At 33.2% G+C, this 17,786-nt stretch overlaps 1 protein-coding gene across 4 annotated transcripts in view; it reads right to left on the bottom strand.

Moving 5' to 3' along the window:
• Positions 1-17,786, bottom strand: part of USP47 (ubiquitin specific peptidase 47) — a 98,936-nt gene that overhangs the window by 42,433 nt on the left and 38,717 nt on the right. For all 4 annotated transcript variants that reach the window (XM_020904948.2, XM_020904945.2, XM_070473387.1 and 1 more), the window contains 6 exons: positions 16,459-16,572; positions 14,906-15,044; positions 10,055-10,151; positions 7,622-7,767; positions 7,007-7,086; positions 4,748-4,897 (listed from right to left, as the gene is read on the bottom strand). In XM_020904948.2, coding sequence (XP_020760607.1) covers positions 4,748-4,897; positions 7,007-7,086; positions 7,622-7,767; positions 10,055-10,151; positions 14,906-15,044; positions 16,459-16,572 — 726 coding nt within the window. The remainder of the gene's footprint in view (positions 1-4,747; positions 4,898-7,006; positions 7,087-7,621; positions 7,768-10,054; positions 10,152-14,905; positions 15,045-16,458; positions 16,573-17,786) is intronic.

The following is a 17,786-nucleotide window of genomic DNA, read 5'->3' as shown; positions in this document are numbered from 1 at the left end:
GTTTTCTGCCTTGCCAGGCTGTCCTTTCCCCAGTCTTTGGGCTAGAGACAGCAGACTTATTAGTTTGTGCTACTTGCTACTTTCAGCCTGCCAGCATCTTCAGCTCCAAATTTGGGATACATTAGGCAAAAAGAAAACCCAGGGAACTCACCCCTTGTCATTCCTTGAGTCCTGAGGTCCCTAGTCTTTATGCCTTTTCTCCACCTTTCAGAGTCTTCTTATGCTTATTTTATATATAATGTTCAAGATTTTCAGTTGTTTAAGCGGAAGGAATAGGGCAATGTACATCTACTCCATCATCCTGAAAGCAAAAGTCCCCACTTTTTAAATTGGTTCTCACTATGTTCAACCACACAAATTCCTGGAAAAATGAGGGTAGAGTCCATGGAAGAGAGTTTTCTTTATGTGATGCTTACACATTTGGACAAATCTGGACTACTCTACCAACCAAATGAGTTATGTGACCAACCCAGCCATATAAGAATGTCCAAATTACCTGTTAAATCAGGGTAGCACTTATGATATAAACATATATAAACTAAATATCTGGAACAGTTATGATTTCACAAATGCTTATGAATTTAACAATTTTCTATTCAAAACTTTAAATGATCATTAAATTGTGTTTACTTAGGGAACAAAGGTCTTTCTCCTAATCTGATCTTTCCCAAGACACTACAAGGAACCATACAGCCAAATCCAGTTTTAGACTTTTGAACACATTTTTACATAATAAATGAATATTTAAATATACTTACCCCAAAAGAGGATAAAACTATACTAATAAAAATGGCCTAGAATAGTACCTACCACTGAATAAGCAACTCAATAAAATTACCTATAAGAAGACAGTGTTTAAAATTTACTATTAAGTATAATGCTCTCCTCTAGTTAATGTCAAACATATGAGGTTATACCATTTAGATCTTCTTAAAATAATACACTCTCAAATATGCTTGGCAATAAGCAGATTCAAGGTTTCTTTGATTATAAAGTTTGAAGAGACTGATTTTATGTAGACAGTTCTAATTACCTAACAAAACAGTGAGAATCAAGTTTTTTAAAGTATTAATACAAGTAATCTTTTGGCTGATATTATTTTTTCAGGATTAATAACAAGACATGTAAAATAACAGGAAATGAGAAACATATTATTTTCGTATTGTCACTCCCTTCAATATTACAAGGACATAAATGTTAATGTAACAAAGTAGAGATTTCCTTAAATCAGCTTAATCTAATGCAGAGCTTCACAAAATATCCTAGAATATTTTGTGAATATATTCCTCAGAATCCTAGCATCCTCTGAAATACTAACAGATGTCCCACAGAGAAAAGTTTGGTTAATTTCTCTATTACAGGAACACGGAGGGCATTTAAAGTTAAATGTGCATTGTAAACTTCCCAAAGAGAATTACAGTTAGACAGTTTCCCAATTTTATTTAATCAGAAGCCTTCTTCCAAACACCTATTAAACCTATTGGAGACTAGTGCTGAACAAAACTCAATTTGAGAGACAGAACAGCAGAATCGTTTACACTACTTGGACAGATAAACTGGAGACTAGAAACGTAATAAATATTACAGTTATAACAACTAAGAAATAATTCAATAAAGAAAACATTAGGATGAAAAGCTGTTTTAAAAAACTATATAGGTAATTTTTAGCACTTATTTAAAAATTAGTCTGCTATCAATCATGCTGAAAAATAACCAAAGTTATTTATAGATGTTATAATGCTAAATTAACTAAGTGGCAACTCCATTCTTATTTAATTTTAAATATTACTCTCAAGTTAATTTATTTAAACATGGAGATAAAACAATTCAGAAACTGGGTGTTGCAGATGAAGTTAAGAAACAAACAAACAAAAAACCTCTTATTTTTAACAGAATTTCATACTTACTGATCTGAAATTAAATACCAAGTGCTAACCACAGTGAATACGCATAACTATAGTATTGTGGCTCAGTAAACAGAATATGTAATATGCAAAACACATAACCATCAATGCTGTGTATGAAGGTAAGTATATGTGTGTATATATGTGTGCATGGAGTCAAGTATGTTTGTGTATGTATGTATAAATAGCCAACAAGGCAAATATACCAAGACCATTAGTAAGAGTAAGAAAATAAATTTTAAAAGAGTTCAACTTAAATTAAGGCCAAATATTATAATAGTCTGAACAAGATTTTATAATGCTTCTTTTAACTATTTATAATCCACATTTATACCAAATTCTTTTTAAAACACATAGCACTAACAAAATACACAATGGCAAGCAGTGATATAACACTAAATTTAGATGTTATATGGTGATTTCTGCAGTTTAGTAAGTGTAGGTTTTAAGTTTGAATTCAGAAAATAAAGGGAAATCACTTACCTCTAACTAAAGTTCTCTGAAGGTAGTATCCTCCTTAGAACCCCTATCTTGGGTAGTCTCACCTGCTGTAATTTCCCTCAAGAGACTCCAGCAAAATCTAGCAAGTTTTAGGTTCCCTTCTGCAAGCCCTATTAGCGCATGTGTGTATAAACCTGTTACATCCTGCTTCATAGCTGTAATTTTCAATTCCCACTGAATAATCACCACCACCATCATCCATATATCAATGTAAGATAGAATTGGAGAATTCCATTCAGAAATGTGACTTTTTTCACTTCTCCAAAAATATCCTCCAATTCACTTCACTGCTCTGTCTGTAACGTACTGAGGAGAGTGGTAACAATTAGCAGGCAAATAATGAAAAAGATTTAGCAATTTTTTTTATAGCTGAATACCCAAGTATTATATTTGCTGAATACTCAAATATTAGATTCCAACATAACACAAATAAAACTAACTTCCTCAAAATTCAATAAATATGTAAGAAAAAAACAAAACATATGCATGAAAAATCTTACATAAAAAATATTTTCATAAATAAAGTAGAAAAAACAGTGTACATCACTTGGGACTACTGAACACTTTCCTAGTACATTTCCTTAAAGAAATGCCAAAGTTTTAAAATGAGTTAGGAGATAAATCACTGAAAGATAAATCTTAATTTTTCAGTATGTCTCTTCTACCTTAAACTGACAAAATAAAGTAAAAACAAAACAAAAATGAAAAATAAAACTAGCCGCTCAAGCCAAGGCCAATCTCATATACCTAGAATGGCAGTTTACCAAGGGTATTATTAAGTACTTAACAGAATTTTTCAAATCTGTTCAGGAAGCTGAATCACTATATTGTACACCTGTAACTTAATAACTTACATAATATTGTGTAGTAACTATACTTCAATAAAAAGAAAAACATGCACTTAAAAAAAAATAATGGAGCAGAGGAGGCCAAATCTTCCCCTATCTCGGAACGGCCTTTTACTTTGGATTCCCACTGACTGATCCCACAACTTCTTGCTGTTATTGCCTGACAGTGATATAAAAATAGGAGAAAAAAGCAAAGGGTATTAAGTAGTCCTAGAGACTACTTAATCACAGTTGAAATGCTATTTTAGAGACTAAAGTATGAACTAGTTTTAAGAGCACTGATTTTACCTACAAGCCACCACCAGCCTGACTGTAGCATAAGTAAGATCATCATGATGAAATTTGACTTTTTCAGATAACTTAGCTGTGAAAGTTTCCCCTGACTCATAATAGATTTGAATAAATGTTTCTAAATTCTAATTTTAAATGTCAATTTAAGTCCTTCCATGACTCTCCTTTTGTATAAGCAATTAAATACATAAATGTAAGGCTAAAATACAATAATAAAATTACAAAAAAGCAGTTAAAAACAGAGAACAAAAGGAGAAATGAGAAAACCTAATTCACCCAATTTGATGATATATAAATAAGCTAATTATATATAATTCTGATTCTTCAAATTATCTGTGCTTATAAAATGCTGGGTCATTTTAAAATTATGTTTTAGAACAGGAATGCTTTTCAAAAAATACAGTCTGTGTTTGTCTTAGTAACTAGAGGTTATTCTTCTCACAAAAGTATATGGAACACAAGTCTGTTTTATACATCTGAGTCTCTTTTTCTGTTTTGCATATAGGGTTATCGTTACCATCTTTCTAAATTCCATATATATGTGTTAGTATACGGTAATGGTCTTTATCTTTCTGGCTTACTTTGCTCTGTATAATGGGCTCCAGTTTCATCCATAAAAACTACTGCAATGATGTAAAGTAATTAGCCTCCAACTAATAAAAATAAATGGAAAAAAAAAAAAGTATATGGAACAAAACAGTGCTCTCAAAACAAAAAAGTACTTTCCAAAAAAAAAAGTAACAAGAGCAGTATTTATAGGAGATTCCCTGGCAGTCCAGCGGTTAGCACTCTGCATTCTCACTGCCAAGGGCCCAGGCTCAATCCCTGATTGGTAGAACTAAGGCCACACAAGCCACCTGGCAAGGCCCCCCCAAAATAAATGTTAAAAAGTAGCATTTATAAAACAGACTGTTTACAGAGGTTTAAACAAAGACAAGTGAAATAATCTAGTCACTTCTACAAAAGAGTAAAAGCCTGAGCCATGAGGCAGTACATTTGCATATACTTCTTCTCTTAAACATGCACTATTAGGACTCACTGAAGGGTCAAAAATCTTCTAGATCTTGCTAGTTTAAATGCAGGAATGACTATCAACCCAAGAAGGTGTATCTAGGATGATACTTACCTTAGGATATGTTATATCACTGTGCTATTATGTACTCTGTGTATGGATACACAAGCAGTCAGCGGAAAGGTACACACCACACTAGCAAACGCTTGGCTGGACCCGTAAGGCCGGATGACCAATGGGATATCAAGGTACGTGTCGATTCTCCAGCCCTCATAGCCACATTCCAGACACCTCACGTAGTCCTTCAGCTTGCCTTGGTACAGTTCATTTATAAGATCAGCCTAAAAACAAGAACATTCAAATTTTTAAAGGGCTCCTTTAAAATCAGCTAATACTTTATGCCTTTCAGAATGAGTTCCAAAAGGATACTGATTCTTACTGTTGAAGTTTTAGAAAGCTTTAAGATTTACCTAATCTAAAATTCTATAGAAAAAAAAATCAGATCTTAACAAAGACAAATTAGGAATGTGCAAAAATGAACTATTTCAATTCTCATATCACTAAAAATCCCACTGTTAAAATGTTTTCTTGAAATCAGTTATCAAGTAACTTTACTACTACTAAGCCCTATATTATATTTAATTAGGATGGGAATACTTCACAATCCATCATTTCAGGCATATTGATAATCACACAGCTAAATAACTGGCTCTATAGCTTTACATATACATATCACTATTTTCACAATAATATACTCTGATTTCTGAAATCATATCCTTGATCTCAAGATACAAATAAAACTTTTTTCAATAATGCACATAAAATAATTTGAAGGAAAAATATACTGTACTTTAAACAAATAGAAATTAAAAAAGAAACCTTAAACTCCATCTCCCTCAAGATAGCCTCACCTAAGAAGAATGAATCTCTCACCTACTCCCCAAACTTAAGTCAACTGGGGGCTATTCTGAGCCAAAGGAGACAGGTAACTCCTAGGTTAAGGACCCTTCATGTGAATGTCTTGCCTCAAGATTCCTGTACCAAAACCTGGGAACTCAGAAGGAATGCCCCAGCCAGTCTTAAAATTGTTGACCCACAAAGGGATGTTAATGAGGATAAAGGGTATCTGCATAAGGTTACAAAAATACAATCCTAAAGATTATGTAGAGAATCTAGATAACTAAATGAATGTAAATTTTTTTCAGTATTTCTTAAGTAAGAATAGGTTAAGAGGGAAATCATAGTTTGCCTCTTTCATAAATGTATACCTCTTCAAGTATTGAGGATTTATAAGCCTTCAAACCAGGATCCACCATAACTGTCTACATTAATACTATTTGTTTAATGAAGCCTTCTTCATTAACCTGCTCCAGCTATATCTGAGTCTTTTCTGAGAGGACATTTCTAAGTGTTTCAATTCAGCATTTTTCAGAGTTTTGCTAGCAACCCACAGTAAGAAAATAATTTACACTGCAACCTAGCACATATAACCGTAACAAAAGTGGCATAAAACAATACTTACCCTTACTATATGATGCTTCTACTTTTCTATTTTATTCCTTTTCAAAAAAAAAAAGTGTTGTGTAGATTCACTAAATTAATTTCATAAATGAATGGATTGCAATCTAGTTTGAAAAACTCTAGTCCAAGCCATCAGAATAGTTCCGATCAGATAGTACATTCTCCTGGCTATCTTCCAGATTCTTCCTTTTTATCTCTAATGATCTTTTATCACTACACTTAGCATAAACCCTCCTCTGTAATGAGTCCTAAGCCTCATCCAGTTCACCCTTAGGCCTCATTCCAGTGATACATCTAAAGTTCTCTCACTTTTAATCTGTTCCTCCTTCCACTGGACAAGAATAGGGTCAGATTAACAAGGATCCTAAGTGTGAAAGGGCTTCCCTGGTGGCTCAACTGGTCAAGAATCCACCTGCAATGCGGGAAACCTGGGTTTGATCCCTGGGTTGGAAAGATCCCCTGGAGGAGGGAATGGGTACCTACTCCAGTATTCTGGTCTGGAGAATTCCGTGGACTGTACGTAGTCCCTGGGGTTGCAAAGAATCGGACATGACCGAGCAGCTCTCATTTTCACTGCGTGTGAAAAGCATAACTACAGTTCACTGGTCAAAACGAAGGTAACGCTGGATGAGTACACTTCACAATGTGTGCCTTATGTGTTACAGAGAAGACACCTAATTTACTTAGCATCTATCTGAAAATGCTGTTCAAGAATCACCACCCCCCCACACCCCACGAATTACACAGTTTTCAGCTAAAAAGAGACCATCTAGATCACAGGGCCCAACTTCCTTAAAGATGAGGAAACTCTCAGTACTTTAACAACTGGACTAATGCCCAAGTTTTAAAACATTCCAATAAAATAAAGTCACTTTAAGGAATTAATAATTTATTAGAAAATACTCCCCTCAACTTGAGAGATAAATTACCTGTTCTGTTTGCTTCCATTTCTGTTCCAAAGCATCAAACATGACTCTGCACAGTTCTTGTACATCATGCTGCTGCCAGGCTATTTTAAGATAAAATTTAATTAAAAAGAGCTATTAACTTAGTGTAATGAAATATTAGTTTGTTGTTTAAAAGCAAATTGCCAGAAATACAGGAGTCTACACAAAATAATGCTAGATTTAAAAAGAACACAAAATACATATTAGAGTCATAAAAAGGCAATCGTATGAAAAAGAATCAAGAGAGCTCAACATTCTATAAGTAGCATATGCTTCATGGTGCTACAATATTTGCCATTTTTATTATTTTTCACTATAGAGTCAAGAAATACGTTAATAAAAATCTAAGCTAACACATTTAAAAAACTGTAGTTTAAGTACCTAAAAAGAGTATAACCAAACTTTAAAATAAGATAGCTTTAATGGATCAAAAACTTATGCCTCGGAGTTTAAATTTTAAAAATAAGCTATTTTTAAACACCAACCAAAAAGCAATGAAAAGGTTTAAAGTAAAGATGTTAATGTGTTATTTATAATACAGTCTCTCAGAATTCCTTTGACTACTGCAAATACTTATCATTATAAGAGAATTAGTACCCTCACTACTATCCCATCCAAAGCTCCTTGTAACATCTGTAGTTTCAATTGCTCTCTTTTTGCTGGTTTGTAACAAAACAAAAAGCCTCTGAAGTTGGTATGGGATACTTGTCACTGGATCTTCTTCAGATTCTTCAAACTCCCACCTATTGGAATGAAATGTTTGAAAATTATTCATAACATATTTTTATTCTTTAGAGCATAATTAACATTAAAACCATAACAAATGTTAATTTTTAACTCTGGGGATTTTACGGAGCTTGGGTATTAACTGAAGCAATTAATATCTAATGAAGTATTCTAATTCATACATTTAGAAAGCAATTTAGGCAACATGAATAAAAGGCAAAGGCTATCTAAGAGTAATCGCTGAACCCGAACCTGGTTAAGATTCTTGTCCCAATTATTAACTCACAAAAAATAGAGGTAACAAAATATTAAATGACACTGGCATTTGACCATCAAAATCCAAACTGTGGAAAATTACAGGACAAATGCCATCAGTTTTTGACACACATATATATTTCCAAGGAATAAATTGCAACGTGGAAAAAGATCAAAGGGGATCAAAAATAGATTAAGTAGGTTAAAAGTTTTGTCAATTTCAATGCACAGATCTTATCTGGATCCTGATTTGAACTGTTTAAAAAAGAAATTATGAAGCAATCAGGGAAATTTTAGCAGTGACCTAAGATGTAATTTACAGATGATATGATTAGGTATGTGCTTCCAAATAATCAGAATGGGGGATTATAGACAAAAAAGACTGATCATGAGTTGATAATATCCAAAGTTGGGTGATGGGTACAGAGGAATTCATTATACCATTTTACTATTTTTATTTTAGTATGTTGGAAATTTTTCCTAATTCATGCCTACATACGTAAGTGGTAGGTTCTTTCCGGCTGCTATATAGCACGTGAAGAGAATAAGCAAACGGAACCCTATCTTTCATGCTAGTGCTACCCTGTCTGTAGTCCAGCAAAGTCCAGCCTTTTAATGGAGCCATCCCTTCTTTAGCTCTACATGATGAACTTACTCATTTTGCTCCTGAAAGTCCTCCTGTCTATAATGTCCTCTTAATCTTCTCTACCTGGCCAAACCATACCTATCTTCGTGACTACCTCAAGTTCTACTTGCTCTGCTAAATTAGCCACTTCTCCAAGTTTCGTTAATCTCTCTTCTCTCTAAACTCTCAGGGCATTAAGCCATCCTTAAATGTTATTTCAACTACTTTAAAAAATTCACATATTGCTACTGTGAAGAGACCTGTGAATTACTTAAGAACAAAGACCTTATTTCTAACTTTATCTATCAAGTACCCACATATAAACACTGGGTAACAAATACTTGCTGAATGAAAAACATGTCAACTTTTTCAAGTAAATTCAGATGGTGAGCTTACATATGCATTTAATGGTAATATAATGTCGTTTGTAATATCAAAAGTTCCAAAAGTACTTTAGATATGGTATTTATTTAGTACTTTATGACTGTAAATATTTACAGTAATTACAAAGGTGTTTCTCAAAAGTAACACAAAAAGGAGGAAAAAAATCAGTTTATCTGTACTTTAAAATGTCAAAAAATAAAAGTTATGGATACTGTAAAGAAATATACAAACTGTATTAAATGTATTATAATAAGATACTCATAAAAACAAATGTCTGACTTTAGGGTTTATTTAAATATGGATATATACAAATGTATATACAGTCTTATATACACACACACATAAAACACAGAACAGTTGCATTTTATTTTAATTAAAAACAAAATGTGCAAGTTTAAAAAGGCAACTTTGTTTCTTAAATTGAGATGTGGAGGAAAAAAAGAATATGGGTTACAAATTCAGATTATCTCCAAAAGTAGATAACATACTTCTTCATAAAGGCATGAAAGCTAAAAGCAAGGGAAGCTTAAATATAATAATTTATCTTAAACATAAATCTTATCAATTTTATCCTGTTGCTGTCTATACATTTCTGATTCTCTCTCCCCCCAAATTTTTCATATGCCTGCCTCTCATAAAATCATTTTCTTTTTTTTCCATTTATTTTTATTAGTTGGAGGCTAATTACAATATTGTAGTGGTTTTTGCCATACATTGACATGAATCAGCCATGGATTTACATGTATTCCCCATCCCGATCCCCCCTTCCACCTCCCTCTCCACCCGATCCCTCTGGGTCTTCCCAGAGCACCAGCTCTGAGCACTTGTCTCATGCATCCAACCTGGGCTGGTGATCTGTTTCACCTTAGATAATATAAAAATCATTTTCTTATTTACTATTCAAGGTATGTTTTAAGAAGTGAGAAATGCCCCAAACTTAACAAATAAGTGAAAGAAGGTAAACAGATTTAATTAATTAGAAGTTGTATTTCATTCTTAAATCAATTTTATTGATAGATAGAATTTTTTTGAATACTCACTTATATAATGCATTCCTAAATTCAGGAGTCATAAAAAGTGTTTGCAAAAGGCTATTCAAATAGCAAGTCATTGCTTGGTTTACTAATCCGACATACCCTTAAAAAAAGAAATACACAAATATAAATCAGCATTTATGTAAAAAAATTAACAAAAAGAAAACTTAACAAGAATTTAATACACAGTAAAAATTAAGAGATTAAGGTTATAATTGGAAATTATTTCAATTTTTTTCAATAATACCTAAGAAAGACATCTTTGGTCAATATATGCACTATGTAAACTTTATCTCTCAGAAAAAGTCAGAATCTCTGGACATGCTGTTATATGTCTAGAGATACACATAGATATTACATAGCATTTAATATAGTATTTTGTGACAAAAATAATCTTTGTTCCCCAAATCTAAAAGCTGTGCATTAAAATGGAAAAAGTATATACATATTCACTTTAAACATCATATACACCCAAAATATGAAGACAGTACTGAACCAGTTCACCAGGTCCAATAAACCAATTTCTACCAATAATCAATAACATAAGATAAATTCACTGTATACAAACTCAGAGGACTTCCACTGTTGTACACACCCATGAAGTATGAAACCCATAGATCAGCACGCCATGCAGAGAGTGACGATTAAAGTAAGAAGAGAACTCAGAGATGGAAGAAGAGGAGATTTGAGAGAAAGGGAAAAGGAAAGGAGTAACTTAGATGCGTTCAAAATTCAAATGAACTATTTAAGTACTTAACTTTATATACCTAATTAGAAATGGTTACCACTGTTGAGAATATTTTTGGAACTTCTCCTTTGAAGTAGGCTTCAGGCTCAGTTTATGAGGTACGCATACACACACACACAAACTTATCAGCCTCATCATTTTATTATACCTCATTATGTGAGTAAAATACGGTAAACACATTGCTTAATAATTAAATTTATTTACTCCCACTTTATACTGAAAAACTTAGTTATCTCAAAAAAACAAATCTTTTCTCAATACATGCCAAAGGCATTCACTGAAGCTCTCTGAAATACATTTTTCAATTTTCCAAGAATTAACAAAAATATCTTTTGTTAGTAAGATAGTGGCAAACTTTGTAGACAAACGATACTGCTAACTAAGATGATGAAAAAGATCAACAAATGCAGCATGAACTTTGGTTCAGTTGTGGAAAAGAGGAACAGATTCCACACTACCTGCACTTGTACAATTCTAAGAAGGGACCAAGTAGTTGCCTATCTTTTACTCGGGACTAAGGTTCAAGCTTTGATTTCTAATGCCTTCATCTTTAAGAATATTGTGAACACATGTCTATATATTTACTCTACATTGTTATATCATTATAAACTGCTTCAATTCCTAATCAACACGCACCACCTGAGTTGTTCTTACAGCATACTGTCCTTAATCCTTTTTAGAGCTTTTAATTCACTGTTCTATAATTGTTTATTTATTTGTATAAGTCCCCAACAGTGAGGGGAGGGGTCAAATCTAATTTATCTCTCTATCCTACTACTTAGCACAGCAGCAGGTACCCATGAGGGAGAAGTGAATATGACTTACAAGCAACATAAATCTATAAGCTACTTGAACTGATAATGGATTCTTTCCCACAAACAACAGCACCTGGAGCAAGGAGACACAGTTGTTCAGCACCGGATCAGCTGCCTGGGATTTCTTCTTTTCCACCTCCTTCCCCAATTCCTCAATAGTCAGGGACAACCATTCTACCCGTAGCCTTAAAAGGCAAGGTATTATCAAGGTACTACTGTCTTTTGTGTACCCTAAGATCAATCATACACCATTTATTTGTGAACTTGTTTCCCTTCCCTGGGCTTAAAAAAGAGTGGCAGGGGGAGGGGTTTAAGGGAAGGAGGGAGTAATAACAATTTTTCCACTGCTCTTTATTTTATCACTAGCAATAACAATCAAATAGAAATATATAGTCTTTTGTACTTCATTTAGCACCATATTTAACAGAACGACCAGTGTGTCAAATAAAAGTACTATTATTTTCCAAAAATATGAAGGTTTTAGTGAGATTAAAAAGATAACAATGCTACAGAACTAATAGGAATCTTCTGTCATTATAAATTGTCTAAATCAAAAAATTTCAAATGGGAACTATTATCAAGTGGGCCCTCTATCTGAAATAGTCATGAGTCAATATCATAAGTCAATAAGGGAAGAAAACATAAGAACATATGCCATTCTGTATAAAAAAATAACACAAAGCAAACACAGAAAGAAATCCTGAAGAGAACCAGTAAGAAACGAAGGAGAACTCTACGAGGCTGAATGAAGCAGAATGAAACTGGGCAACTCAAAGCAAATATAAAGAAAGAATTGTTAAAGAAACTGGCCAAGGAAAGATATCTCAGATTTAAATGATAGAACACTTCAGTCATGTGGCTTTTAATCACCTGCAAGTCCAATCCACCTTCAATCCACTCCTTAATTTTTTAAGTGCCCCCCACTTCCAACCATCTCCCATTAACAGTAATTGGCCACCAGAAGGAATTAGGCAAGGAGACAGAAAAGAGTAAGTCCCCAACCTCACCGAATATGGAGAGAAGTGTTCCTGCAGTTTTGAGTGGAAATCATGAAAGCATTTTTCAATGAAAATATTTTGTGCATTTCAATAAATTCTTAAGCAAAATGCCAATTCAATAGTCACTAACAAACAGTTTTTGAACACCAATTCGTTTGGATGTATACAGACTGTTTTAATTCAGAAAGGGAGTACTCCAGAACACTGAAGGACAATGTACAAGTAGGGAAAAGAGTGGAATAGAACTGTGTGAGGAACAATAGTTGGAAATGAAGACTATGATTACATGGCAATGTATATCAAAGTCCTATAAAAATATGTTTAGTAAATTTCAACTGAGTAATTCAATTTCTAGAAACTTACCCTAAGGAAATAATCAAACATGAAAATAAAAACTTACAATAATGTTCATTATAACATCAGGAATAATTATAGTTTAAATATCTACATCATATAATGAAACACTACTTTTTAACCATTTAAAATCCATACTAAAATACTACTTAATAATACTGAAAAATGCCCCTCATACATTACATGAAAAACATAGATTAAAACTCTTCTCATAACAATTTCCTCATTTTCTTGAAAGCATTCAGATGAAGGAAAGAGAAGACAAAAATATGCAAAATCATTAAAGTAGTTTCTGTTAATTGTACTGTCAGAAATTTCCACTTTCATTTACAATATGACAATGAACATTTATTATATTCAAACAATCAGAGAACTTTTTTTTTAAAGTATATTTACAGGCATCAGAGAGCTATACATTATTCAGTACAAAGTAGGAGTTCTGTAAATACTTCTTGCATAAGGACTGAGATGGTTGTCAGAATACATAGCAAAAATTTCAAGAATCCTGACTTGTTAAATCTGGAACCTTCTCAAAGTATTTCAACTATCTTATAAAAATCTAAGGGTATTTATTTAAAACAAAATGCAATTTATCCAGTCTACTCAAGAGTAACTAAATCAGTATTTTGGGAGTAATGCCTCAGAACCTACATTTTTAACAAGTATCCCAAAATGATTTTTAAAGAAATAAAATTTTGAGAATCACTACTGTTGACAGTGTAATGAGAAGCAGCTTTCTTATTTGCTATTATCTGAAAAGATAATTTTGCATTCTCTTCTATTCTTGGTAGTTTGCTGCTAAAAGTTCTACTTATATAAATTGACCATAAATACCAAACCCAACCAGTTTTGACTATTTCCAGAACAAATATGCCATTAAACCTGTACAAATGCTTAGCTGTGAGGAAATTATTCTATATTTCAATTACAAAATATAGTAAGTGGAAGACTACAGAACACATTAAAACAAAACCTACAATGTAATTATATAGTTCTCTTTTTATACTAGATGAAAGTAAAAGTGAAAGTCACTCAGTCGTGTCCGACTCTTTGCGACCCCATGGACTATACAGTCCTTGGAATCCTTCAGGCCAGAATACTGGAGTGGGTAGTCATTCCCTTCCCAACCCAGGGATCGAACCTAGGTCTTCTGCATTGCAGGCGGATTCTTTACCAGCTGAGCCACCAGGGAAGCCCTTATACTAGATATTATGTGTTATATTTACAATCATCTCTGTTTTGAAGTTCTAAGAGTAAACACTCTGAAGCCATACCTAGCATGAAATAACATTAGCTAGCTGTACAATCAAAAGCAAAATGATATGTAAAGTGATTCAGATTACATTTTCAGGCAATTAACCAGTCATATATAAATAAAAAATTGCATAAATAAAGCAACTCTACTAGCTCAAAAAATTGAAAAAAATTTAAAAATTTGTTAGTTTTAAACATAACATATTCAGAGACAAGCTAGCAGGAATTTTTAAATTACATGATTAATGTCAAACATATGATTAGATTAAAGCAGAACATAACACAGTAGTTCTAATAAAATAAGCCTGACCCATTTGTTTCCACATGAAAGTTATCTCCGTAAATCTACTGTAATCCACACAGACAGATATTACACATTCCTTTCCAGAGAAAGTAAACTTCAAAAACTTAAGATTAAATTCAAGATAAAAAATTATCAAAAAGAAATGACTTCTTTCAAAATCCATTTTTTTTTTTTACTAAACAGTAGCAGTAACAAGAAAGGTAACAATGAGATGAGGGAAAGGGAACCCATTCTTGTTCTAACGTTGCTTCTGCTCACTAGTGATCTTGTTTTGGGTCTGAGTTTTCTAATCCATAAAATGAGAAGATTAGGTTTAGAGTGCTAAGATTATTCTAGGTTTAATGCCCTATGATTTTAGGAAAATACAACAATCATAAATCTTACCAGTTTCTGATTTATTCAAAATAGATGAATAGGAGTAGCTTTGGCTGACATAATCACTGGTAGAGCCCACAGAACCTTCTCTTGGAAGTGGACCAATAAATTTGTCATGAACACTGTCATCCCCAGCACTGGAATCCTCCTAAAATATAGCATAACAAATATTTACTGAGTGGTAAATACTGCTAAAACAATGAAAAAAAGCATACTAATTCCTGAGGCAATGAAAAAAAGACAAGGCATTACTAGCACCATCAAGATATTCCCTGACTATTTCCTACAGGAAGGTCTGAAACATGCCCAATATAAAACACTTTAGAGAAATGCTTATGTCTCCTTCCAAAGCTTTTACTTTCTCAAGTTTCTTTAATTCTTTTTCAATTTTGCTTAAATGAGAGAGATATCTTACTAGTCAATCCAAAGTACAGTTATGAACTCCTTGATGACAGTGTTTATCATTTATTTTTCTATTATCCTTGCTAAGTAGGCCTGGAAGGTAGGGAATACTCAATAAGTACTGAATGAAATGGAAAGGTTCCTATTATCTCCAATAACAAACTTCCTATCAATGAGGAAAATGTGCAAAGGGAATAAAGGATATAAAATCAGCACAAGCAACTAAGACAGACTTGAAGAGTAATTAGTAAGAATTTTAAAACAAGAACCCCCAAATTAATAGCTAGTTTAGTTTCAACATTACTCAGACTAATCTAAATCTTCTCATGATGTCATAAAGATCAACAGTGAGATTAAGGTAGGTCAGAACATTTTCTGGTATTGCTTTGAAATCGATGCCCTATGTTTAATTACTGTCTACTATCCAGAAAGGTACTCTAACTCACAACTGACTCCTAAATGAAAAGCATGAAACAGAAGAACTTTTCCTGAGGAAAGTTTCATTAAAGAGAAGGGTTCTAAAAAAGTCCATAAACTCTGTGAGTCTTAGTTTACTAAGTCTGTAAAGCAGGAAGTTAAATCAGACCAGGTTTTTTCAGTGAATGCCTCTCAAATTAGGAGTTAACTAGATTCAATGATCACTAAAGCCACTGAACTGGACAGGAAATCCTATTGAAATATGAATTGCAGCAAGCACTAAGAGAACAGAAATAAATCATATAACTTTACAAACTAGCCATTCTAAAAAGGAGGGGAGGGGCAGGAGTGGGGTCACAAACAACAGAGTAGCTAATTCTGGGGGTCTGTTTCTCTACCAAAATACCAGAAAACCTGGCAAAATTGCCAAAATTTACAGCAGACAAGCAAATGCTTAACCAAAGAAAAGGCCACTGAAATGCAGTAAGAGATCCTAGACCCATCCCCATCCTTGTAGTGGTGATTCTCAGTGTGGCAAGAGACTGTACACAAACAAAGGTGCTATGGATACCCAGTGCAACCATGTTAACATACATATTTACAACAAACCAATAGAAAACAGAAAAATTATTTATTATACATAAGTTATGTAAAACACATCTCTCTCCTTTGGAAAACCGCTTCACAAATAGTAGGTGACAGTGCACAAAAATTATGAATACAGGGCTTTCTAAGTAGTTTACCAGCAGTATCTGAGGCTGTTCACCATCTTTATCTGTCAAATGCAGGAAGTTCTTCTTTCCTGGCTCAAAATTAGCATCAAGAAGAGACTTATCACTGGTATGATCCAGTGGAGCCTACAAGTATTAAAAAAAATAAAAAACAACTCAGACAATGAGAAACATTAATGTTAATAAAATAAGTAATATGTAAATAGATGCATATCTACAATTATTGGGCTTAAGCAATATTTTTTAAAAATGAAGATTCTGATAAATTCTGTCAATCTAGGTTTGAATTAACTCATCTATTCATGAACTGGGATGGCTAAGCCCAGTGACAGGGTATATACTAACTGGTATCCCACCTGTTCACATTTCCCAACATCTAAAAAGACTGAAGTACCACACACAAAAAAGAATTATAAGCATTTGTGTTTTGATGTTCTCTAAAATGTATGCAATATAGTAGTCAATGGGTTTTCATGAAAACTAAAGAATATTTTATATAACTAAAACATGTTTTGATATAAGAATATAGTAAGAATTCCCATATAAGGAACCGCTATGCACAAGCAACCCACCTTATATAATCACATAATATTAAAAAAAGGCACTCTTAGAAATGAAGGAAAAGCCTGTCCTAATAAATGATACCTACTTCAAGTCTACGGCCAGGATTCAGAGGATCCCAGGGAGATAGAAGTGATCAGTCTTTGAAAAATAAACATCTAACATGTTTATTCTTTACATCTTTTATCTGGTAGGGCAATTTAAATGCTAGCTGTCATTCTGATACACTCTAGTTAGTAGATCAGAGTTAGAACTCTGTTATGCCCCAAGCCCTACTAATCCAACACTCCAGTCTACCACTGAGAAAAATGAAGGATAGAATGAATGCCCTACCCTTGTTTTAAAACTATTTTGTGAACCTGGTAGAGATCGGACTTGTGGACACAATGGGGGAAGGTGAGGGTGGGACAAATTGAGAAAGTAGCATTGATATGTATACCTATCATGTGTTAAATGTTAATAGACAGACAGTGGGGAGTTGCTAAATAACACAAGGAGCCCAGCCTGTTACTCTCTGATGACCTAGAGGGGTGGGGTGGGGAGAAGAGGGCAACTCAGGAGGGAAAGGATATATACATTAATATAATTATGACTGGCTCACATTGTTGTAGGGCAGAATACAACAAAAATTGTAAAGCAATTATACACCAATTTTTAAAAAACTATTTTGTTCATTAAGAGATGTTTTTAATGTTTCAAAGACATGAGGATTATCTCTTTAGAAGGCTTTATTTCATGGAGATGCCTTTATTTCTTAGAAAATTAACATTATAAAAAAG

This window comes from Odocoileus virginianus, chromosome 10, assembly GCF_023699985.2.
Source record: "Odocoileus virginianus isolate 20LAN1187 ecotype Illinois chromosome 10, Ovbor_1.2, whole genome shotgun sequence".
Lineage (NCBI taxonomy): Eukaryota > Metazoa > Chordata > Mammalia > Artiodactyla > Cervidae > Odocoileus > Odocoileus virginianus.
Note: the sequence above shows the minus strand (reverse complement) of the source record. Positions and strands in the feature narration are given on the sequence as shown.